Source organism: Zalophus californianus, chromosome 10 (genome assembly GCF_009762305.2).
Source record: "Zalophus californianus isolate mZalCal1 chromosome 10, mZalCal1.pri.v2, whole genome shotgun sequence".
Taxonomy (NCBI): domain Eukaryota; kingdom Metazoa; phylum Chordata; class Mammalia; order Carnivora; family Otariidae; genus Zalophus; species Zalophus californianus.
The window spans coordinates 111,549,497-111,574,225 of record NC_045604.1 but is presented as its reverse complement, the minus strand read 5'-3'; the positions used below and the strand labels follow the sequence as shown (position 1 = coordinate 111,574,225).

Here is a 24,729-nt window from a genome sequence, read left to right as displayed (position 1 = left end):
GGCAGTCTGTTGGCAGATTTGAACACCCCAGAATTGACCACTGGGAGTGTACCAACCATTTCTTTGAGGAATAGTTGGAAAATTCTTTTATCTGCATTCAAGTACATGAATTTAAGTCCTTTAAATGCAAATAAAGAGGTGGGGTTTGTAATGTACAGAATTTTTGTTAGTTTGCTTCAGCATGCCTTTTATGTAAACATGGTTAAGTTTAGCTACTTACTGGGATTATACCTAGCTAGGAAGTTTCTTGTGCCCTTAAATATTGGGGTAAAACAAAGTGGAACTCTGACAAGTTAGGTAATTAAATGGAATCAAGATGTTATTAAATTCTACCTACCAGTTGCCTTTATATTATTTCCACTCTTTAGAGCTCTTGCATATTTTTTTGTTTAGAGACATGAACTTGGGGCCGTCCTCTAGGTGTCCCCTAGATCAGAGACTAGTCATGTTGGTTGACTGAATCTACAGAATGAAAGACCCAGAGTGAGTAGGAAAACAAACTGGTTTTGACTAGGTCACAGCTTAAATTTCTGCAAGAAGTAATAAAAGCTGTAGCGTTTTTTTTTTTTAAATATTTTTAATTTCTATACCCATCGTTGGGCTTGAACTTACAACCTCGAGATCAAGAGTTGCATGCTCTTACAAACCTTCCACCTGAGCCAGGCAGGTGTCCCTAAAAGCTGTAGTTTTAAGAAGTAGACTCTTGAAGTCCAAATCCATGGAAGGTGAGTAAAGCTGAGGTAGGGAAATAAAAATCAGGTTGAAAGGTATAGTATAAAGAGGAGTTAAAGTAGAATTATTTTTTAAATGTGAAGATGTTTTTTTATTTGGTTAAATATTCTAAGTGATGATACATTTCTACTTAATGTGAACATTTTCATTTGTATAGTTTTTTATTATAATTAGGCTCCAACATGCCTATGTTACTTTTTTTTTTTAAAGATTTTGTTTATTTATTTGAGAGAGAGAGAGAGAGAGAGAGAAACAGCATGAGAGGGGAAAGGGTCAGAGGGAGAAGCAGGCTCCCCGCTGAGCCGGGAGCCCGATGTGGGACTCGATCCCAGGACTCCAGGATCATGACTCAAGCCGAAGGCAGTCGCCTAACCAACTGAGCCACCCAGGCGCCCTATAAGTTACTTTCTTAAATTTCCCCCTATGTTTGTAAATCTCCTTTGATAAAAAAGGCATAAACGTTTGTACACATGGTCCTGACCAATGTATTTTGTCAACTGGGGGACAGAGAATATGGTACCCATTCCTCTGCCATCCTTTTGTATTAGCACATAGAAATTAGTCCTAAGTTTTTTAGTGAATTTTTGAAATGCAAAAATCTGTCAGAATTAGACAGCTACTTACCTGCCACTTATCGATCCCATATCTGAGACCTCTTCTGGAGAAATATATTATTAGTCTTAGAGATTCATTGTATTAACGCTATTCTTGGTATATCCAAATATAAAATGAATAAATGATGTTATAGGAGCACTGCTCTAGGAAACCCTAGATATTTATATATTTGTTATTCTAGTATTTAGGTGGTCTGGCCTCTTGACAGGCAGCTCTAAAGCCTTAGCCTGCCTCCTGCCCCCACAGTCTTGTGGGAATGAGAATACTTTTGTAAAGCTTTCCTAGAAACATGGATGTGGTGAATAGAAAAGGCGATGGTCTAAGTATCAGTAGAGCTGGTTTTTATTTCACTCTGTAACTAACTTGCAGTAGGAGTAAATCTGTTAGCCTCTCTGGGTCTGTTTTCTCATCTGTGAAAGGATGGGGTTAGACTAGAGCTTTAAAATCATTCTGTTCTGATTCTCTGATCTTCTGTATGTTGTCATATCCTTTCTGCCCTTTACTAGACTCTGTAAGTGTGTGTCCTATCTGGGGATTCTGTAACTCCACATGTCTTAGCTCTTGGAACCTAATTCTCTTCATTGTACTTTTTCCAGGGTATTTACCATATCAAAGACAACTAAGATGCAGTACAGTATTTCTCCTGCCGTCTAGCACATGATGTATTTACTCTAGCCTGAAAATGGTTCATGTTCAAAACTTTAGGTTCTGTAAAATGAATTAGTGCCATAATTTATCAGTGTAAGCCTGCAGTTTGGAGAAATAAATTTCCTTAAAAATATGAAATGCTTATTTATTTAAATGGCTGGAAGAAGAAAGGGCAAGAGTAATTGAAATCTGGAGGTAATTAATGCAGAGAGAAATTTAAAAAGATATGAAATAGTGATAGATATGAGAATATTTATAGGACAGTGACCGTCAGTAATTTAAAGAGATTGGTAGGTGGTGTTTGTTGATGTTTCTGTGCTCAACCTAATGTTATTTTGGTTAATTGTATTCCTTAGGGACTTTTAGTAAATCAAAAGGCCCTCAAAATTAACACAAGAACTATTTTTCACTCTTAACAGGCTTAGCTAGCGCTCTGTTGATATACAATGTCTAGTGAAGATAACAGCTATCAATTAAATAATCCAATTTCTTGACATGTGTCACTCATGTAAATCTATTTACTGATCTTTGGAGATCAGCTTGTTGAACATGGGCTAAGACTATAGTTTCTGCACTGTTTTTGGCTTTGCTAAGTGTGTTTTAACTGACAAGGCCAGCCTCTGGCGATATGGGCTGTAGAGAATGGGCTAGACTTGTGGGCCCGTATTATTACGTAGATAAAGTTAACCTTTGGTGCAATGTTCTGTCGCTGCTTCTCCCTTTCAGAATTCTCTTCTGTATTCTAGACATGATTCCTTATCAGGAGAGGTTTGGAAGCTGTCAGATATGTAAGCTTGATTTTATAAAAATGAATGATCTTTTCAAGAAAAAAATATAGGGAGGTAACCAAAGAATGGCTGTGGCTACTCAAAGAGGAGTGCCCGTGGTTGCCTTTGTGTGTGTGTGTATTTGTTTATAGAGCCCATGGGTGGTGGGGTGGGGCAGAGGGAGAGAGGGGGAGAGAATCTTAAACAGAAGTCCCTCATCCAGCACAGAGCCCAGCGTGGGCTCCATCTCACGACCCTGAGACCATGACCTGAGCCTAAATCAAGAGTCGGATGCTCAACCAACTGAGCCACCCAGGTGCCCCAGTAGTTGTCCTTATTAAGAGTAATTGGTGGTGGGAATTTTAGCAACCCAAGTAGACAACTAGTTTGGAAAAAGATTTCAGGTAAGGAGGGATTTTCATAGCTTATATCACATAGGTTATACCTATCTGCTTAGATAAGGATGATCATTTCCAGAAGTTGTAGTTTCTGTGGGTTCTTTGGTGTGATCCTTAAATTTGTGTCTTTGTGGTTTATTCACTTTGTGAATTTTCAAAGTGAAGGTTGGTTCTGTTTGCCTTCGTCCTAGGTGTTACATGTGGTGGAAGAAGAATAGGAGATTTTTATTTTGCGGACCAAACCCTTATATACAATGAGTGTGAGTGTTGATTTAATACATGAACCACCAGATGGCAACAGAAAAAGTGTTTATGGAGGATATAATCTGTAGTTTTCACAGCTAATTTTTTTCTTTCCATGGTTACACTACTTTTCAGTATACTTATGTAATACTTAAAATATTTGGCTATGAGCAAGGTGAGTTTATAATACCTGACAATGCAAATTACAACCAGCAAATAGAATAGTAACTGTAAAGTATTACTAGAAAAAGACCATTTTTTAAAAAATTTTATTACATTATGTTAGTCACCATACAATACCTCATTAGTTTTTGATGTGGTGATCCACGATCCATTGTTTTCGTTAACACCCAGTGCTCCATGCAGTACATGCCCTCCTTAATACCCATCACCGGGCTAAGCCATCCCCCCATCCCCCTCCCCTCTAGAACCCTCAGTTTGTTTCTGAGAGTCCATAGTCTCTGATGGTTCATCTTTCCCTCCAATTCCCCTCCCCCTTTTTTCCCTTCCTTCTCCTAGTGTCCTCCATGCTATTCCTTATGTTCGACAAATAAATGAAACCATATGATAATTGACTTTCTCTGCTTGACTTATTTCACTTAGCATAATCTCCTCCAGTCCCATCCATGTGGATGTAAAAGTTGGGTATTCATCCTTTCTGATGGCTGAGGAATATTCCATTGTATGTATGGACCATATCTTCTTTATCCATTCATCTATTGAAGGACATCTCTGCTCTTTTCCACAGTTTGGCTATTGTGGACATTGCTGCTATGAACATTGGGGTGCATATGGCCCTTCTTTCCACTACATCTGTGTCTTTGGGGTAAATAGTAGTGCAATTGCTGGGTCATAGGGTAGCTCTATTTTTAAATTTTTGAGGCACCTCCCCACTGTTTTCCAAAGTGGCTGTACCAACTTGCATTCCCACCAACAGTGTAAGAGGGTTCCCCTTTCTCCACAACCTCTCCAACATTTGTTGTTTCTTGCCTTGTCCATTTTTGCCATTCTAACTGGTGTAAGGTGGTAACTCAATGGGGTTTTGATTTGAATTTCCCTGATGGCTAATGATGATGAACATTTTTTCATGTGTCTGTTAGCCATTTGTATGTCTTCAGAGAAGTGTCTTTTCATATCTTCTGCCCACTTTTTGACTTATTTGTTTTTTGGGTGTTGAGTTTGAGAAGTTCTTTATAGATCTTGGATACCAGCCCTTTATCTGTAGTGTCGTTTGCAAATATCTTCTCCCATTCTGTGGGTTGCCTCTTTGTTTTGTTGACTGTTTCCTTTGCTGTGCAGAAGCTTTTTATCTTGATGAAGTCCCAAAAGTTCATTTTTGCTTTTGTTTCACTAGCTTTTGGAGATGTATCTTGAAAGAAGTTGTTGTGGGCGATGTCAAAGAGGTTACTGCCTATGTTCTCCTCTAGGATTTTGATGGATTCCTGTCTCACATTGAGGTCTTTCATCCACTTGAGTTTATCTTTGTGAATGGTGTTAGAGAATGGTCGAGTTTCATTCTTCTGCATTCCCAGCACCATTTGTTGAAGAGACTGTCTTTTTTCCATTGCATGTTTTTTCCTGCTTTGTCAAAGATAAGTTGACCATAGAGTTGAGAGTCCATATCTGGGTTCTATGTTCTGTTCCATTGGTCTATATGTCTGTTTTTGTGCCAGTACCGTGCTGTCTTGGTGATCACAGCTTTGTAATATAGCTTGAAATCAGGCAATGTGATGCCCCCAGCTTTGTTTTTCTTTTTCAGCATTTCCTTGGTGATTCGGGGTCTTTTCTGATTCCATACAAATTTTAGGATTGTTTGTTCCAGCACTTTGAAAAATGACATTGGAATTTTGATCGGGTTGGCATTGAAGGTATAGATTGCTCTGGGTAACATAGACATTTTAACAGTGTTTATTCTTCCGATCCATGAGCATGGAATATTTTTCCATCTTTTTGTGTCTTCTTCAATTTCTTTCATGAGTGTTGTGTAGTTCCTAGAGTATAGATCCTTTACCTCTTTGGTTAGGTTTATTCCACGGTATCTTATGGTTTTTGGTGCTATTGTAAATGGAATCGTTTCTCTAATTTCTCTTTCTACAGTTGTGTTGTTAGTGTATAAGAAAGCAACTGATTTCTGTGCATTGGTTTTGTATCCTGCCACATTACTGAATTGCTGTATGAGTTCTAGTAATTTGGGGGTGGCGTCTTTTGGGTTTTCCACATAAAGTATGTCGTCTGCGAAAAGAGAGAGTTTGACTTCTTCTTTGCCAATTTGAATACCTTTTATTTCTTTTTGTTGTCTGATTGCTGTTGCTAGGACTTCTAGTACTGTGTTGAACAATAGTGGCGAGAGTGGGCATCCTTGACGTGTTCCTGATCTTAAGGGAAAGGCTCTCAGCTTTTCCCCATTGAGGATGATATTCGCTGTGGGTTTTTCATAGATGGATTTTATGAACTTAAGGAATGTTCCCTCTATTCCTATACTCTGAAGAGTTTTAATCAGGAAAGGATGTTGTATTTTGTCAAATGCTTTTTCTGCAATTGAGAGGACCATATGGTTCTTTTCCCTCCTCTTATTAATGTGTTCTATCACATTGATTGATTTGTGAATGTTGAACCACCCTTGCATCCCGGGGATAAATCCCACTTGGTCGTGGTGCGTGATCCTTTTAATGTATTGTTGGATCCTATTAGCTAGGATTTTGTTGAGGATTTTGGAATCCATATTCATCAGGGATATCGGTCTGAAATTCTCCTTTTTGATGGGGTCTTTGCCTGGTTTGGGGATTAAGGTAATGCTGACCTCATAGAATGAGTTTGGAAGTTTTCCTTCTGTTTCTATTTTTTGAAACAGCTTCAGTAGAATAGGTATTATTTCTTCTTTGACTGTTTGGTAGAATTCCCCAGGGAGTCTATCAGGCCCTGGACTCTTGTTTTTTGGGAGGTTTTTGATCACTGCTTCAATCTCGTTACTGGTTATTGGCCTGTTCAGGTTGTCCATTTCTTCCTGTTTCAGTCTTGGCAGCTTATAGGTTTCCAGGAAGGCCTCCATTTCATCCAGATTGCTCAGTTTATTGGCATATAGTTGTTGATAATAATTTCTAATAATTGTTTCTATTTCCTTGGTGTTACTCATGATCTTTCCCCTTTCATTCATAATTTTATTAATTTGAGTCCTTTCTCTTTTCTTTTGGATAAGTCTGGCCAGTGGTTTATCGATCTTATTAATTCTTTGAAAGAACCAACTTCTAGTTTCCTTGATCTGATCAACTGTGTTTCTGGTTTCTAATTCATTGATCTCTGCTTTAATTTTAATTATTTCTCTTCTAATGCGTGGCTTAGGCATTGTTTGTTGCTTTTTCTCTAGTTCTTTAAGGTGTAGAGTTAGCTGGTGAATTCGGGATTTTTCTATTTTTTTGAGTGAGGCTTGTTTGGCTATGTATTTCCCCCTTAGGACCGCCTTTGCAGTATCCCATAGGTTTTGGACCAATGTGTTTTCGTTCTCATTGATTTCCATGAATTGTTTAAGTTCTTTTTTGATTTCCTGGTTGACCCAAACATTCTTGAGCAGAGTGGTCTTTAGCTTCCAAGTGTTTGAATTTCTGCCAAATTTTTTCTTGTGATTGAGTTCCAGTTTTAAAGCATTGTGGTCTGAGAATATGCAGGGAATAATCTCAATCTTTTGGTATTGGTTGAGACCTGATTTGTGACCCAGTATGTTGTCTATTCTGGAGAAAGTTCCATGTGCGCTCGAGAAGAATGAGTATTCTGTTGTTTTAGAGTGGAATGTTCTGTAAATATCTATGAGGTCCATCTGATCCAGTGTATCATTCAAAGCTCTTGTTTCCTTGTTGATTTTCTGCTTAGATGATCTGTCCATTGCCGAGAGTGGAGTATTGAGGTCTCCTACAATTAATGTATTGTTATCAATATGACTCTTTATTTTGGTTAACAGTTGGCTTATGTAGATGGCTACCCCCATGTTGGGGGCATCGATATTTACAATTGTTAGATCTTCTTGTTGGTTAGACCCTTTAAGAATGATATAGTGTCCTTCTGTGTCTCTCATTACAGACTTTAGTTTAAAATCTAATTTGTCTGATATAAGAATTGCTACCCCAGCTTTCTTTTGAGGTCCGCTGGCATGGAAGATGGATCTCCATCCTTTCACTTTCAGTCTGCATGTATCTTTAGGTTCAAAATGAGTCTCTTGTAGGCAGCATATGGATGGGTCCTGTCTTTTTATCCAATCTGCAACCCTGTGCCGTTTTATGGGAGCATTTAAGCCATTCACGTTGAGAGTGATTATTGAAAGATATGAATTAATTGTCATCAGGTTGCCTGTGAAGACGTTGGTTTTATAGATTGTCCCTGTAAATATCTGTTGTATATCACTCTTGGGGTCTTTCTTCTTTTATAGAACCCCCCTTAATATTTCTTGCAGGGCCGGCTTAGTGGTCACATATTCTTTGAGTTTCTGCCGGTCGTGGAAGCTCTGCATCTCTCCATCCATTCTAAATGAAAGCCTCCCGGATAAAGTATTCCTGGGTGCGTGTTCTTCTCATTTAGTACCCTGAATATGTCTTGTCAGGCCTTTCTGGCTTGCCAGGTCTCTGTGGATAGGTGTGACATTATTCTGATGTTCCTTTCTCTGTACATAAGGAATCTCTTCCCCCTGACTGCCCTTAAGATGGTTTCCTTGGTTCTAAGATTAGCAAGTTTTACTATTACATGCCGGGGTGTTGGCCTGTTTTCCTTGATCTTGGAAGGGATCCTCTCTGCCTCTAGGACGTGAATGTTTGTTTCATTCCCCAGATTAGGGAAGTTCTCAGCTACGATTTGCTCAAATACATCTTCTAGTCCTCTCTCTCTCCCCACTCCCTCTGGGATTCCAATTATTCTGACATTGGAACGCTTCATGGTGTCACTTATTTCTCTGATTCTATTTTCATGCATTCTGAGTTCTTTTACCCTGGCTTCCTCTTTTCCCTTTTTATCTATTATATTGTCTTCCAGGTCGCTTATTCGTTCTTCTGCCTCAGTTACCCTAGTTGTTAGATTATCTAGATTGGATTGGATCTCATTGATAGCATTTTTTAAGTTCTGCCAATTCAGCTTTCATTTCTGCCCTTGGAGACTCTGTGTTGCCATTAATTGATTTCTCTATTCTAGCCATTGTCTTCATAATTGCTAGCCTGAATTCCATCTTCGACATCTTGGTTATATTTGCATCCGTTTGTAAATCTGCTGTGTAAGTCATAATCTCTGAGTCTTTTCTATTTTGGGGGCTCCTCCTCCTAGTCATTCTGTTGATGGGTGTTTGAGGGAATGTATAGAGTCCAGATTATTGACCAGAACCCAAGCACGATGCACCTGTTTTCTTGGGACCTTAGGGTTGCTGGCCTCTTGTTTTCCCAGCTGTCTTCTGGGGGAGGGGCCTGCCGCGCTGTTACTCAGACAACCCTGTTTGGGCGGAGTTGCCCTGCCCCCCTGTGGCGGGGGATGGGCTCAGCGGGAATCAGTTTTGGGGGCTTTTGTTCTCTGGCGGCTTTCTGTGTCCCTTCCGCGAGTCAGAGCAGAAGAGACCATTTCCATTCCTCTGCCTCAGAGCAGAGAGATCGCAGTCTGTTCTTCAGTGAGCTCTCCAGGCCACACTGTCTCCGTTTCTGTCCGTGCTGCTATAAACTGCGGGTTCCTGGGTTGTGTGCCCCTCCGCAGCGCCCCAGTCCTGCCTCCAGGTGGGAGCGTGTCTCTGCCCTTTATGCTTCTAAAACCGCCAGCTGCCCCCAGATCACTCGCGCGACCCCGCTGCTCCAGGTTTCTCCCCCCCGGGCTGCCCTAAAGTCCTTTCCCCGCCGCTACTGGTCTGCGAGTCTGTGTCCCATCCCCAGCGAGCAAGGCTGTCGCTCACCGGCGGTGTAGGATCCCCATGCCAGGCTCCCTCCCGCTGCCGTTTATCCTCTGATACCTGCCCGCGGAATCACGGCTCCCGGCTTCGTACCTTGAAACCAACCGCCTGCAATATTCTGTTTGTAGAGATCCGGATCTTCTTACATCTCAGGCTGGTTTTGTGGGTGCTCAGAGTGGTCTGGTAGATATCCATCTCAATTCCGGGGACCAGTTGAAATAGGGTCCCCTACCCCTCCGCCATCTTTCCCAGTCCTCCGAAAAAGACCATTTCTTTACACAAACACACGTATAACTGTTCCCAGAGGGAATGGGTTTCCAAATATGCAACTTTATGATTTACATTATTGTGTAGTTATACTTCTAATTTTTTTTGTTTTTGTTTGGCAGTTAGCTTTACAGTAAGCTGTGATGTTTTGTAGAACATAAAAGAAAACATGGCTCTTACCCTACAGTGTTTTATGTAACACCTTTTAAAGGAGGTACATGAGTTTACAAACATTGAACTTACTTATATATTTTTGGCCAAAGGTATTTTTACTTTATGTCGAATTTGTTTTATTTTTGCCTTGTAGGCATGTCCCTTTTTTCTAAGTGTGTCTTCTTGGCTCTTCTAAGGTTTTTTTCTTTCGTTGTTCTTAGCTAAGACTCTTGGCTGCAAGCTAGAAACTCAGTCTGAACTACTTAAGAAAAAAAGGATTTCATTGGAGGCATCCTGGGGTATCACAGTGTAACAAGAAGAATACCTTGAAACTTGGCAAATTTATGATTCAGCTCCACCTGAGGAATAACTTAGAGCCAAGTGTTCAAAACCTCTCAGGTATTGTCCTCTCTGTCATCCTCTCTGTTTGCTTCTGTTCCCGTGTGTGGTGTCATTCTTGACTGTCATTGAAAATTGGCTTTACCTCTGTGACTCAAACCCAGCTATCATCAGTCTGCATTTCTAATGCTTTAGAACCTGAAATAAAAGATTGACTTAAAGCTTTGGTCCTGAGTCCACAATCTGTGAAATGGTCAGATTGGTATTTTAAAAGCATAATCTCAACAAGGGGAAAAAGCATTTTGGTTGCAAAACAGAGTAGACTGGGAAAAACCAGAATGAATGACCCTAGGTAAGTTAGGCTGTATCAGCATTTGAGGTGAGAGAAGGTAGTATAGCTTGGACTGGGCTAGGTTGATAGTGTTGGAGATGGACAGAGGTAGATGTTGTAGAGACAGATTTAGGATGCCAAAAAAAAAAAAAAGGATTTGGTAAGGTAATAGTTTGGATATGGAGGGTGGATGAGAATGTCATGGGTGATGTTCAGGTTTCTGGCTCATTTGCTGAGGTTGGACCACTTTAGTTTGGCCATTATGGTCATGATTGTGGTTTTTGATGTGTTAATGCGAGGTACTTTTGGGGCATCCAAACAGCTGTTAGGAAAGTATTAGATACACCTTTTTCAGTCAAAGGTGAGGTCTGGGCTTTTGTTGTAAATATTTGTGGAGAAGGTATAGCCTATTGTTTAAAGGATAGGATTGGCATAAAATGGACTCAGTCATTTGCTAGCTCTGCTTCCTAAGGTTGGCTACTTAGTCATCTTTTAGCATTATTTCTCATCCCTGAAGTAGGTATAGTAATTGATCCTACTTCATAGAGCTGCTGTGAGGATCAGTTGGTATGGTTGCAGGTAAGGTGTTTAGCACCTTAGCAAGTACATAGCATGCATCCTGTCAGTGTTACATGGTAGTCTTATTTTTATGGTTTTGTGGACAGGAATTGTGCCTCATTCACCTATTCTTTTCCCATAGTACTAGACATTAATGAGCCACTGTAGGGCAGAGTGGGGAGTGTGAACAGTTGACACGACTGTGAGGTTAATCTGGCTGTGACTTGATAAATTGGAGGAGGAAGAGATTGGAGTGATGGGAGTGAGAGAACAGTGGTGGTAATATTGGAATAAGTGTTTGAACAGGGGTGATGGTGGGCTGGCAAAATTGGAATAGTCAGTATGACTGCAGGGAGATGAGTAAGATGAGAACCAAGAAGAGACCATTGGATTTGTGGATTAGGTGGGAAATGTTTATCTTTTTGAGTGTAATTTCACTAGAGTTCTAGGACTATAAAGCAGATTGAAGTGGAGTACAGAATGAATAGGTAGTGAGAAAATGGAGTCAACAGGTGAGTTCTTTGTTGAAATTATCTGTTGAAATTCTCAAGAAAAAAAACTATGAAGGCATTTGAAGTGTGTAGTGACAAAATGATCTTAAAATGCCTTGGGAATATTTAACCAATTTGGAAACTGTTCTCAAGGTTGAAAAAAAAGTTGGCTGTTGTCATCTGGCAAAATGGTAAGGAATCATCACAACTCCCTGAAGTGATCATCTTAATTTCATACTTTGTGACAATCGCAGGTTTCTATCAACATTGCCACCAGAGCTGATCTAGAGGACTTCCACCCATACCCTGACACAAACACATAGAAACTATGGACAGAATATACTAAGGACAAACGAAAGCATTCCCAAGCCTGATAGACCAGGAAATCCCAGGTGCCAGAAGTGAAAGGAGAACTCAAAGCCAGGGTATAATTGGGAGCTTAAAACCTGCCCTGCTCTCAGAGCTGGATGCAGGCTCCAAGGGCTTGGTCCTGAGGGTGTCATGAAGGAATAGGAGACATGGTCTTAGGTCTCCATGAAGAAGAAAGGTGGGGTTGAAGTCTTCCTACATAAAACTTTGAAGGGTGTCCATCTGTGAAAAGAAGACTAGAAAAACCTAGTCCAAGGAAGTGCAAAGAAACCTGTGGTCCTCCTGAGATTGTATGTAATTAGAAATAAAAAGAGAAACTTCTGAATCCCAAAGCTGTACATAACATTGAGGGTGGGTTAAAATTTAACATTTCTTACAGTGCAACTAACCCTCAAGCTGAGAAATTAGTGTGAAATGTGGTATAGAACTATGGAAACCAGTGGAGCCCTTAGAAATAAGTGTGAAGCTGTCCTGCAGAGCAAATGAAAAACCTGGGACTCTAAATGAAGAAACAGTTCATGCTAAAGATGAACTTGCAGTAAAAAAAAAAAAAAAAAATTGCCAGCCAAACAAAATGAATCTGTATGAAGGAGAGTGGGCAAGTGTTTTAAGTTGGAGAATTGTACTCCAGGAGGTACTCCCAGGACATAAGACAGAGATTCCTTGGTTAAAATCATTAGAGATACAAGAGGTAAGACTGTAATGAAAGAACACCATAGATTAGAAGATTTGGAAAAGACCAAAGAGAACTTACAGAAATGAAAATTATGGTCTTTAAAAGTAAACTCAGTGGACAGGTAAAACAGCTGAGCAGTATAATTAAAGAGCAAACTACTGATTTTTTTTTTTTTTTAAGAATTTATTTGAAAGAGCATGAGTGGATGGGGGTGGGGGGGCAGGGCAGAAGGAGAGGGAGAAGCATACTCCTTGCTGAGCTGGGAGCCCGATGTGGGGCTTGATCCCAGGACCCTGAGATTATGACCTGGCTGAAGGCAGATTCTTAACCAACTGAGCCACCCAGGTGCCCCCAAATTGCTTATTTTTAAGGAGGTCTGAGGAAATTGCTTGGAATGAAATACTGAAGCATCAAGAGATGGAAAGGGAGTCCTTGAGACTCATGACCTTTAGTATGAAAGTCTAGTACTACCTTCTGTGAGCTTCCAGGAAGAGGAAGTAGTGGGGGGAGGCACTATTTGAAGATATAATGGCTGAAAATTTTCCATAATAAATGCAGGGCCTAAGTTCTGAGTTCCAAGAAGTGCAGTAAACCCCAAGCAGGCTAAGTAAAAATAAATTCATATTTAGACACATTGTAGATGAAATACTAGAAACAAGACAAAAAGCAACTGGAGGGAGGTTGTTGTCTAGACTGGCAGGAATTTTGAGTCCATATAAAGTAATGTTTGGGAGTAAGTGAAATAAAGCCTTTGTAGATAAAGACAAAGATCACTCATAGACTTGCTGGAGGACTACTAAAAGGTATTGGTCAAGAAGAAAGAAATTGAAACCAGAGGAAGGAGTGAGATGTAAATAGCAAAGTACGAAGTTTTAGGAAGCAGTTTCTCAAATTTACTCTATTATATGCCTTGTGGTTTGGGAAAAGTGAGCATTAGTAGTTTCCACTGATGTAGGGTGGACAGATTAGCTTTAGATAAGGGCAGCAGAGTTCATTCATTCGTTTAGTGCTTACTAAGGGCTTTCAAGGAGCAAGGCACTGTGTAAAGCAATAAAGGTACAATGATAAAGCACAGTTCCTTCCTTCATGGAGCTTATTGCTTATTAAGGTGGAGACACACCGACAAAATAAAATATAGTTGATTGTGAAGAGCCCTTTCAGCTATACAGATTCAGAACCTGGGGGATGAGCTTCCGCAGGATCTTAGCAGGCATACAAGTAGGCAGGCCATATTAGAGTCTGGGGATTCAGTTTAGGACTTGGGAACACAGATTCAGGTAGAAAGAAACTGAGCAACCTGAGTGAGGAATTTAGTGCCTAGATAATGACAGGATATTGCCAGATAGAAGGACTGAACATCAAGACTTTTGTGTTTAGTCAGCACATTCCAAAATGGCGTTCTTTACATTCTGAATTGGGGTCTTAGCTGTGAAAAAAATTGGACTTGGGTCTTATCTAGCAGGAAGCTAGATTAAATGTGCAAGGATAAATTACTTTTTAAAAAAAAGATTTTGAGGGCAGTGGGGAGAAAGAGGGCGTACACACACACACACACACACACACACACACACACACACACACACACACACACACACAATGTGCAAGGATAAATTACTTTTTAAAAAAAAGATTTTGAGGGCAGTGGGGAGAAAGAGGGCGTACACACACACACACACACACACACACACACACACACACACACACACACACACACACACACACACACACACACACACACACACACACACACACACACACACACACACACACACACACACACACACACACACACACACACACACACGGGAGAAGCAGGCTTCCTGCTGAGCAGAGAGCCCTTCACTGCCATGGAGCTCAGTCCTAGGACCCTGGTATCATGACCTGAGCTGAAGGCAGCCGTTTAACTGACTGAGCCACGCAGGAGCCCCAAGGATAAACTACTTTTAGTAATATTTGAAGAAGAGCATACATATGGAGGAACATTGTTAAGATATAAAGAAGTTCAGTGGATCAGAATTAATGGCAGGTGAGACTAGCCATTTGTGATTTGTGGCAACTTGATATTACTGGCTGGTTGTTTTTAACAAACTCCTGGAGTTTGAAAATTACTTAAATCTAGTATCACAGAATATTATAGTTAGAAAGGCAGAGGTCATCTGTATCTCTTACTGTTCTTTGTGGAATCAAACATGAAATCTAAGTTGTGTTGTGCTTTTATGTTGATGGAGATGTTGTAGCGAGTGAAAATTTATAATTTAGCATTTCATTAGCTTCAAATGCTGCTTAAGGTTTTTTTCTTTAAAAAACAATTTCTTTGCTTCAAAAGTTCTTTCTTGGGTAAATAAACTGAATTTTACCATAGATGATATTGACAATAAACATGTTTGTAAACAAAACAAAACACCAAGCCAAAACAAAAAACCCCAGTGAAATCTCATTTTCCCTGTGACTTCTCCCAAATCAGCTAGTGAGGAAACATTGGGAAACTGCTCTGACTCTCTTTGCCCCATTTCAGGAAACAGGAGACTGGGTTGGAGTCCTCTATTATGTGTTAGTGGGTGACCCTGACCAAAAGTTTCTGGCAACTTTTCTAGTGACTGATGCAGCATAGGAGAAACTGTACTGGGTTGGTATTAAGTATGTTGTAGAAGTAGATCTAAATGATATGGAAAGATGTTCAGAATACATTAGGTGGAAAATGAGGTTATAGCGTGCTTTGTACAGTGTAATAGCTTGTCTTTACCGAGTGCTTCTCATGCACTGGGCACTGTGATAGCGCTTTCTATGCAGTATCTTCTAGCCTTGTTACAGCCCTATTCTATAGATGAAGAAATTGGGGTGCAGACAGGTTAAGGTCACCACTTAATAAGTGGTGGAACTGAGCTTTGAATGCAGCTTTGGCTGACCCCAGAGCCCCTGCTCTTAGTCCTTGCACTGTGTTGCCCCTCTCCATGTGACCTGACCACATGGTGTGGGAAGGTTCTCCAATACAGGGCTGTTTATACGTACATAAACAGGAAAGGGGCTGGGAGGCAGCACAGTGGGATGCAAAAATTAATAGCAGCTGTCTCTTAGTCAGTAGAAATAACGCATTCTAATTTTCTTTTATTTTTCTCTATTTTCTGACTGTAATGGGGCTTAGATTGCTTTTGAAATAAATAATATAAAACCTTATAGAAAAGTATAATAGGTTTAAAAAGTAATGGGGATGTAATATTAAGTCAGAAACAGGAAACTTTTATACTCTGTGCAGCAAGTATGAAAGAACAGACCATCCTGTCTAGAAAGTGTTTATCTGTGTTATGGGAAAATTTTCTGAACGTTCTCATTTTCAAACAATAAGCATTTATAACTTTTTAAAAAATTATGAAAGCTATTATTTACCATAATGTGGTATTAGTGGATTTTAGGAGGACCATGGTTTTAAAGTAGTTCAGTGGTTCATGCTGAGATTCCATTAATGGGGACCTGAGATTTTGGTGTGTTTTTCTGTTGGAGGGAACTTAAATTACTGTTTTGGGCTGTATTTTGTTCATTTATTTGAAAAGACATGCAGTATCTTAAAATTACAGACTCCCTAGAAGAACAAAAACTCCTTTGAAAGATGGATGGATAAACACATTTGTATCATTGATTTCTAGTTAGGGCTGCTTAATCTTTGTTTTACGACTCTGGTGTCAAGTTCTCCCAATAACAACTCCAATATCAAATCAATAAGTTGAAGTTTTTATGGTATTACATACAAAAAGCTTGAAGCTTGTAATTGTAAATGAAAATTAGGACTAATTTTAAATTGAAATATTTTACATAAATTAAGAACTTAATGCGTTTATATTAGATACACTATAAATGTAAATTAGGAGAGTGTTAGGTATGAATGTGGTAGTTTGGCAGGCAACACTTAGGGTGGCACCTGGCTTACAAAAATGTACCATTTTCTGGGAATCGCCCTGGTCCACAGCAGGGGCCTCCGTTGGCCATTTCTCTGCTGTGTCCTCTTTCTGAATTGTTTTCATGATGCTCTGTGAATCTGTGCATCCTCACAGCTGCTCTGGCTCTTGCCTGTCCTGAAGTGCGGACATTCTGCTTTTTCTCATGTTTCTCAGTATATCCCCCTTTTTGCTTAAGGTACTCAGAACTGCTTTTCTTTGAGCAAATGGTATTCAAACCTTTTGAAGGATGGGGGCAGGGGTGCTTAATAAAGCATTGCCAATAATTTTGAACCACATAAATATAAAATTATAGATGTTCTAATAGTAAATACTTTAAGGCAAGCAAAGGAACATACATTGATTCTGAATGGGCATATTTTTAACTGAATTTCAACAAATTCAGGTCTTCGTGTGTTTTGAGTTTGTGTTCATCTTTCTGCTTTTCAGACTAATTGGGGAGTGGGAATTCCTTTTCCTAACTTTGCTTTAGATGCTTCTGTGTCTTCATTTTCCTTCCCCATTTCTGCAGCTCAGCTTAGTTCTGTAGCTTTGGTCCCTGGGCCTGCCAGGGGTGGGCTTGCCTCTGCTCATTCCTGTCTGTTTACTGACGATTTTTGAGCGGCCTTATTTCCTCCCTGTCTCACCATGTTTTCCTACCCTCAGTCTCTCCTCCCACGTTCACAGGAGTTGGTTTTTTCTTTCCATGTGGGGCAGCACATTCAGTCCTCATTTAGGATGTGAGCAGTGGTAATAGGTACTCTTCATACGTGAAAACATCCAGAAAGCATGTATGACTAAAATAGGTGTGCCTTTGTTGTCCGTAAGTCTTTTAATTTTATTTAGCCTTGGTAAGCAGGGAGAGGTGTAAGGTATCCTTCATTATAGGATTTTAGCTTTTACAGTTATATTGTATTATGTAGTGCTGCTGCTTTTTTTTTTTTTGGAAGCGTTTCCCATGACTAAACATCAAATAAGATGTTGCAGTCACATTTTTATCCATTTCACACTTAAGACCAAGCTCCCAAGTACCCCTTCTGCAGATGTCTCACTGTACATATACCCATCCTCATTCAGTCCAACCCAAAACAAATTCTGACAATGACACATGAACTGCACATAGCTGGATGGCCTACCAGGTCCTTTATGCAGTTGAATTTACAAGGTGATAACCAAGTTAAGACGAAGTTCCAGTATGGATGCCTTCATCTCCCTCCCCTGAATCCTGATCCACTGGCTGCCAAAGCTCGAAGGGGTTTGGGGTAGGGGGCTTGGTCATGGGAAAAGCTGCTATGGTTGACCCAGCACATGGGTAGAGGGGAAGGTTTCATTTCTTCACAATCTGAATGACATCCTCGTCCTCCAATGTATGATCTTTACCCACTTTTTGAGGATTGTGTTTCACAGACAGACCCCAGACCAGAGCGTATTTAAATTCTTTGATACGATTTTTGTGAATCTTCATGCAGAAATCCTCCACCGTAGCCCTAGAGTAAGGCAGCACCACTGGGGGTATATAATCTCGCAACTGGCCTTTGGGTTTGGTGTAAATCCTCACTAGTTTCAGATAGTCCCACATCTTTTCCAAGAGGTCATCAAAATTCCAGTGGTGATGGGCAGAGATGGGTACACAGTGAGGCACCTTAGAGATGATATCCAGTTCCTCAATGGAGATCTGATCAGTCTTATTCAACACATAGATACAAGGGATATAAACTGTTTCCTTCTACCACGTCGATGAGGTCATCTGCTGTGGCATCACTACGCAGTGTCACATCAGCATTGTGAATTTTGTATTCAGCCAGAATGCTCTTCACAGTTTCAGCATCCAGCTCACTCTGAGGGCAAGTGGCCGTGAGATTAATGCCTCCTTTATCCTTCTTCTTAAAGCCAATGTTGGGGGGTTTGCTGTTCAAGCGAATGCCAAAGCCTTCCAGCTCATTTTGAATTATCTTTTTGTGTCCCAAGGGTTTCAGGACATCCAGAACAATCAGGATCACGTTACATGTTTGGGCCACTGCAGTGACTTGAAGGCCTCTACCTTTCCCACCCTTGGCATCCTCAATGATACCTGGAAGGTCCAGGAGCTGGATCTTGGCACCTTTGTATCTGATGACACCAGGCACAGTGGTCAGAGTAGTGAACTCATAGGCTGCCACCTCAGAATGTACCCCTGCCAGGTTACTAAGCAGTGTTGACGTCCCCACTGATGGAAAACCCACAAACCCAATTCGAGCATCACCTGTCTTGGCCACATCAAAACCTTCTCCCAGGGCGCCTGGGTGGCTCAGTCGGTTAAGCGACTGCCTTTGGCTCAGGTCATGATCCTGGAGTCCCGGGATCGAGTCCCGCATCAGGCTCCCTGCTCAGCAGGGAGTCTGCTTCTCCCTCTGACCCTCCTCCCTCTCATGCTCTCTCTCTCTCATTCTCTCTCAAATAAATAAAAATCTTTAAAAAAAAAAAAAAAAAACCTTCTCCTGGCCCACCACCACCACCACCACCTTTTGGGGTAATGAGCTCTCTACGAAGCTTAGCAAGGCTAGCCTTAAGCAGCCCTAGGTAGTGTACTGTGGCCTTGTTCTTTTGAGTCTGAGCAATCTCGGCTTCGATCTCCACAGTCTTGGCTAAGGTGCTGCTCATGGTGGCGAGTCACGGGGCGTTGTGGGGAGAGCGTAGTGGCCTCTGGACAGACTACTTCCCCCTACACAACCGTGGGGGTACCTGCCAAGGCCACCAGGCGCTACTCTGTAGTGCTTATTTCTTGTGAAAAATGACATGAGTGGGTTAAAAAGTCTCACCATGCTGAAGTATATGTAGTGAAAAGGCTCTTTTCTGATCTCAGTCCCCTGGTCCCCTCTGCCTGAGGCCATCACTGTTCCCAGTTTGAATATTCTTTCAATGATATTTTTTGTATGTGTGACCATATATATCTTTTCTCCCAGCCCTTGACTTTATGCAAAATGTAGCATACTATTATTTTGGAGACTGGCCTCAGCACAATTGTCTTTTTTCACTTAACATTGTATCTTAGAGAACATTCGTATTGGCACATGTAGATATCTCATTTTTAAATACATAGAAAATGTGCTTTTAAGCCGTTGGCTAAGGTGTATTGGCATTATAACATAATAGTGTCATGAGTTTAAGAGCTGGGTTAAAATTCTGGCTCTGCCATTTATGAGCTGTGTGACCTTGGACAAGTTACATAACCAGTTGCTCCTTTATAAAATGAAAGGTTAGTATCTCTTCACAAGGTTTTTGTAAGGATTAGAAGAGAGAATGTATGTAAAGCATTTAGCATAGTGTCTTGCTTAGTAAATCATAGCTATTTGCTCATTAATTTATCATCAGATCAGATGAACCCCTCATGTGTTTCTCCTTCCTTAACTAAAACAAAATACACAGAAGGCATTACATATTTCTTGATCTTTTAACTTACCTTGTCTGTCCTTTTCTTCCATTGTATGCTTTCCTTCTTCCTTCCCCATCCTTTCCTCAACAAATGTTACATTTCTTTTACTTTTTGACATATCTTGGCTTGTTGATGACTTTACTGACCTACCATATCATCTCTGTCATTGCATTAGGTATCATCAATTGTGGTTTATTATAAAACCGCACAGAGAAGAAATATTTCTGTTGATGATACTCCAGAGTGAATTTAATGTCAGCAATCGAAATTTTTCAAGTCACTAGGCAGAATGATTCTTTTTGTGACTGGGATTTCAGCTGGGATAGAACTGAGATTTGGATACAGATGGCAACTGGCAGAGAGTAATAAATGTAGGGCTGAGATACCACAGAAGCACTTCAATGGTGTGGGGCTGTCTGGGGTTGGCCCTAGGAGGCCAGTCATGAGCGGATGGGGGAGGGGGAGAGTGTGCATGGGGAGGGCGGAGACACAGCAACCCCATTGTTCACTAAAAACTGTCAGGATAATGATAAGTCAGAGGCAGTGGGGCCTCATGGGGGAATGGTATGCAGGGTGTGGTGTGTACAAAATAGAATAATACGGTGTCTGTAAACTAGATGAGTTGCCTTACTGAGCTGTTTTAATGTTCTGCTCCAGGGTACAAGAAGTCTAGCTAGGAATTCCCCCCACCGTTTTCATAGGGGATGCATGGATCTCATTTGACAGGGGTCTGTCAAGCTGTCATGCTTGGAGGAGTCAGGATTGCTGTACCTACAAATATTTGTGTAGGGCCCTTTAAGGGAGTTGAGTGTAAGAGCATCTGGGGATTTAGACCTAGTGAGTTTAAGGTATTCACATCAGTGTGATTCCATCTATACCCACCAGCTGGTGTGATCTAAGCAAGCCAGTTGACATTTTAGAGGTTTCTTTTGTGCCCTCTTCAAGAGTGGTTTTTGGCTTCTTGTCCCTGATATGTTTTCACTACTTGGATGGTGTGTATTTGTACTGTTTGATATTAATGTTCTTGTCCCTTTTGAGTGTCTGTCATTGTATGCCACAGTGATGAGCAAGGATTGGTTATCCACTCCCAGGGTACCTGGTAATGGCCTGCATGTCCCTGGTCTGCCTGTTGCCAACTCAAATCTCCTTTTTGCTGTAGGTCTGTAATCACTGAAGGAAATACGTAGAAATGCAGCACTAAAATATGTTTGAAATGTTCTGTTCAAGAATTTGACTTTTTTTTGGTACTGTTTCTTTATATTAAAAATCGGATTTTTTCTTCAACTTGCCTAAATCTAACGTATTCTTAATAATCCTTTCTTTCCCCACTTACTTTTCTGAAAATCTGAACATTTAAAGAGATGACGGCTTGACTGTGTACCAAGGCTTTCTGAGAAAGGGAGAAAATGAATTTGCTTCATAGAATTGCCCAGAAGTGGTGGGAAGATTATAGTGTGGCAGAGTTGTAATTCTTCTGCCCTTTTGAAACAGTTCTTCCAGATCCCTTTCCCCATTCTGTTCTGATGTGTGGGTTTAAGACACTCCAGGTGATTCTGCTTTGCACACAAGTTCCCCTCTCTTCCTCCCCAGCCCCCCTAAATGCGTGTATACACCCAAAGAGGGAGACTGTCTAGATGCCTGATTCTAATTTCCAGATGTTTGCCCTCTTTTGCAGTTTTAGCCATCTTCTTTTTTTTCCCTATCCCTTGTTATTATTTTACACATAATACCTTGAAGTCTGTGGAGAAAGCTACAAGTAAACTAAAAATGTTTATATATTATACAGAATAAGAACTCCTATTCCTGTAAATCGCTGCATGGCATTCAGAATTGTGTATTTCAGCATCCCAGTTCTTCCTTTAAAGTAGTTTTAACATTGGTTGATTTTTCTCTTGGTTGGTATATAAAAACTCTAAAGATAGAGCAAACATTTTGACCCAATTTTGTTCTTTACAAATAAGTCATCAGAAATCAGATTTGTGCCAGTTCAGTCTTTGTAGATTTTAGTCAAATATCTTGTCTCTCTTAAGCAGTTGCTCTGTTTAAATAGTAATTGTTACAACCATCTCAGAATAAGTCCTACTTGAGTTATGGAATTTGTTCACTCATCTGTGTTAAGAAAGGAAGACCTTTCGTGTATCTTTTGCTGTTTATAGAATAAGATCAAACTGTATATATAACATTAAACTTGACAAAAAATTGTTTAAAATGATTTTGATGTCAGGAATTAGAGAAATGAGTATGTTGGTACTGTCAGGGAAAGTGTGGCTTACAAATATCAGCTAAGGCTAAGCAGTCTTACTTTAAACCTGTGCTTGATAAAAATTGAATGTAGCCTGTACACTCTGACAGAGGATCATGAAATTCTTGAAGTATGTATTTTTCTTCTGAAATTTAACTTTTGCTAATGTAATACAGGATTTAGTGATACCTTGCCTTTTAAACATTTTAAGATATTTCAGGGCATATCAACTGAAGGCTCTTGAAATGAAAAGTGTATTTAAGTGTAGTTATTGTATGTGAAAAGAAAATCTTTTTTGAAACTCATTCTTTAAAAAAAATCCAGAATGATGATACCACGGATTTTTGTTTTTTTGTTTTTAGAAGCCTCAAAATCAAAGTAAAAATGAATTAGAAAGTCATCTTTGATTTTTCTGGATCACTTAATTTGAATTTATTTCAGAGCACATAAAGTTTCTTGGAGTGCAGTAATGATGAGGGAATCCTGGGTGATCAGCCTGTGGGCGGTGAGCTTTGGCCTGTCCTGCCACCTCTGGTTCTGGGGGTTCAGCCCAGGACTGTGATTGAGGTTCTTCTATCAGAAGAACTCAAGGCATTTACTTGATTGATACTGAATCAGAATAATGGTCAATTTACATGAAAAACAAGCAATGCCTTTTTTTTCAGCTTTATTGAGAAATAATTGACATATATCACTATAAATTTAGGATGTATAGCTTGATGGTTTGATTTACATATATGTGCGATGATTGTTGCAGTAGGTTCAGCCAACATCAATCATCTCATAGATAGAATACAAAGAAAGAAACAAAATTTTTTCTCCTTGTAAAATGTGAACTCTTAGGATTTGCTCTTAATAATTGTCCTATCATAGAGCAGTGTTAACTGTAGTCATCATGTTGTATGTTACATCTCAAGTACTTATTTATCTTTTTTTTATTATGAGTTTCAGGTGTATAGCTTTATAATTAGAAACTACACATTACAGAAAATCATCACCAGAAGTCCTGTTTCCATCCATCACCATACAGTTGGCCTCCTTCACCATTTCATCCAACCTCCTTCTCCTCTAGTAACCACTAGTCTGTTCTTTGTATCTATGACTTTATTTTGTTCATTTATTTTTTTAGATTACACATACGACTGAAATCGTACAGTATTTGTCTTTCTCTGACTTATTTCGCTTAGCATTATCCCTTCAAGGTCCATTCATATTGTTGTAGATGGCAATATTTCATTCTTCTATGGCTGAGTAGTATTCCATTGCATAAATACATCACATCTTCTTTATTCATTCATCTATCAGTGGACACTTAGGTTGTTTCCCTATCTTTGCTATTGTAAATAGCTAAGGGGTCCGTGTATGTTTTTGAAGTAGTGCTTTTGTATTGGAAATAAATACCCAGAATTGGAATAGCTGGGTCATATGGTGGTTCCATTCTTGAGGATTTTCTATAATGTTTTCCAAAGTGGCTGTGCCAATTTTCAATCCCACCAGTAGAGTATTAGGGTCCCCCTTTTCCCTGCATCCTCTCCAACACTTGGTATTTCTTGTCTTTTTGATAATAGCTATTCTCACAGGTGTAAGTTGATATCTCATTGTGATTTTGATTTGCATTTCCTCAATAATTAGTAATGTTGAGCGTCTTTTCATGTGCCTGTAGGCCATCTTTGGAAAAATGTCTGTTCAGGTCCTCTGCCCATTTTTAATTGTAGCTTCTTTTGTTGAATTGTAGGAGTTCTTTCTATTTTTTGGATATTATCCCCTTATCAGTGATAAGGTTTGCAAGTATTTTCTCTCAGTAGGTTTCCTTTTTGTTATAATGATAGTTTTCTTCGCTGCACAGAAGCTTTCTAGGTTGACGTAGTCTTGTTTATTTTCATGTTTTCCTTTGTAGCCAGATCCACAAAGATGTCAGTAAGACTGATGTGAAGAAGCTTACTGCTTATGTTTTCTTTTAGGAGTTTTATGGTTTCAGGTCTTACATTCACGTATTTAATCCATTTTGAGTTAATATGTGTTTGGTGCAAGTTAATGGTCTAGTTTCACTTTCTACATGTGGCTGTCTAATTTTCCCAGCACTGTTTATTGAAGGAAACTGTTTTTTCTCCGTTGTATGTTCTTGGTTCCTTTGTGGTAGATTAATTGTCCATATATGTGTGGGTTTATTTCTGGACTCTCAATTCTGTTACATTGATCCATGTGTGTGCTTCCCCCCCCCCCAATACCATACTTTTTTAAAAAGATTATTTATTTGTCAGAGAGAGAGCACAAGCAGGGGGAGCAGCAGTCAGAGGGAGAAGCAGGCTCCCTGCTGAGCAAGGAGCCTGATGCGGAACTTGATCCTGGGGTCCTGGGATCATGACCTGAGTGGAAGGCAGACGCTTAACCAACCGAGCCACCCAGGCATCCCCCCAATACCATACTTTTAAAAATTACTATAGCTTTGTAATATGGTTTGAAATCAGGGAGTGTAGTACCTCAGCTTTGTTTTTCTTTCTCAAGATTGCTTTGGCTGTTCAGGATCTTTTGTGGGTTTGTACAAATTTTAGAGTTATTTGTCCTAATTGTAAGAAGTATGCCACTGGAATTTTGATGGGGAGTGTATTGAATCTGTAGATTGCTTTGGAAGTATGGACATTTTAACAATATTC

At 40.0% G+C, this 24,729-nt stretch overlaps 2 protein-coding genes across 2 annotated transcripts in view; one reads left to right on the top strand and one right to left on the bottom strand.

The window, feature by feature from the left end:
• SDK1 (sidekick cell adhesion molecule 1) overlaps positions 1–24,729 on the top strand; it is an 887,311-nt gene that overhangs the window by 4,418 nt on the left and 858,164 nt on the right. The gene's annotated exons all lie outside the window — the stretch shown is intronic.
• Positions 17,749–19,061, bottom strand: LOC113933146 (developmentally-regulated GTP-binding protein 1-like). Its single transcript, XM_027612943.1, is given in 3 exon segments — positions 17,749–18,139; positions 18,141–18,684; positions 18,893–19,061. Coding segments are annotated over 3 exon segments (1,104 nt in total).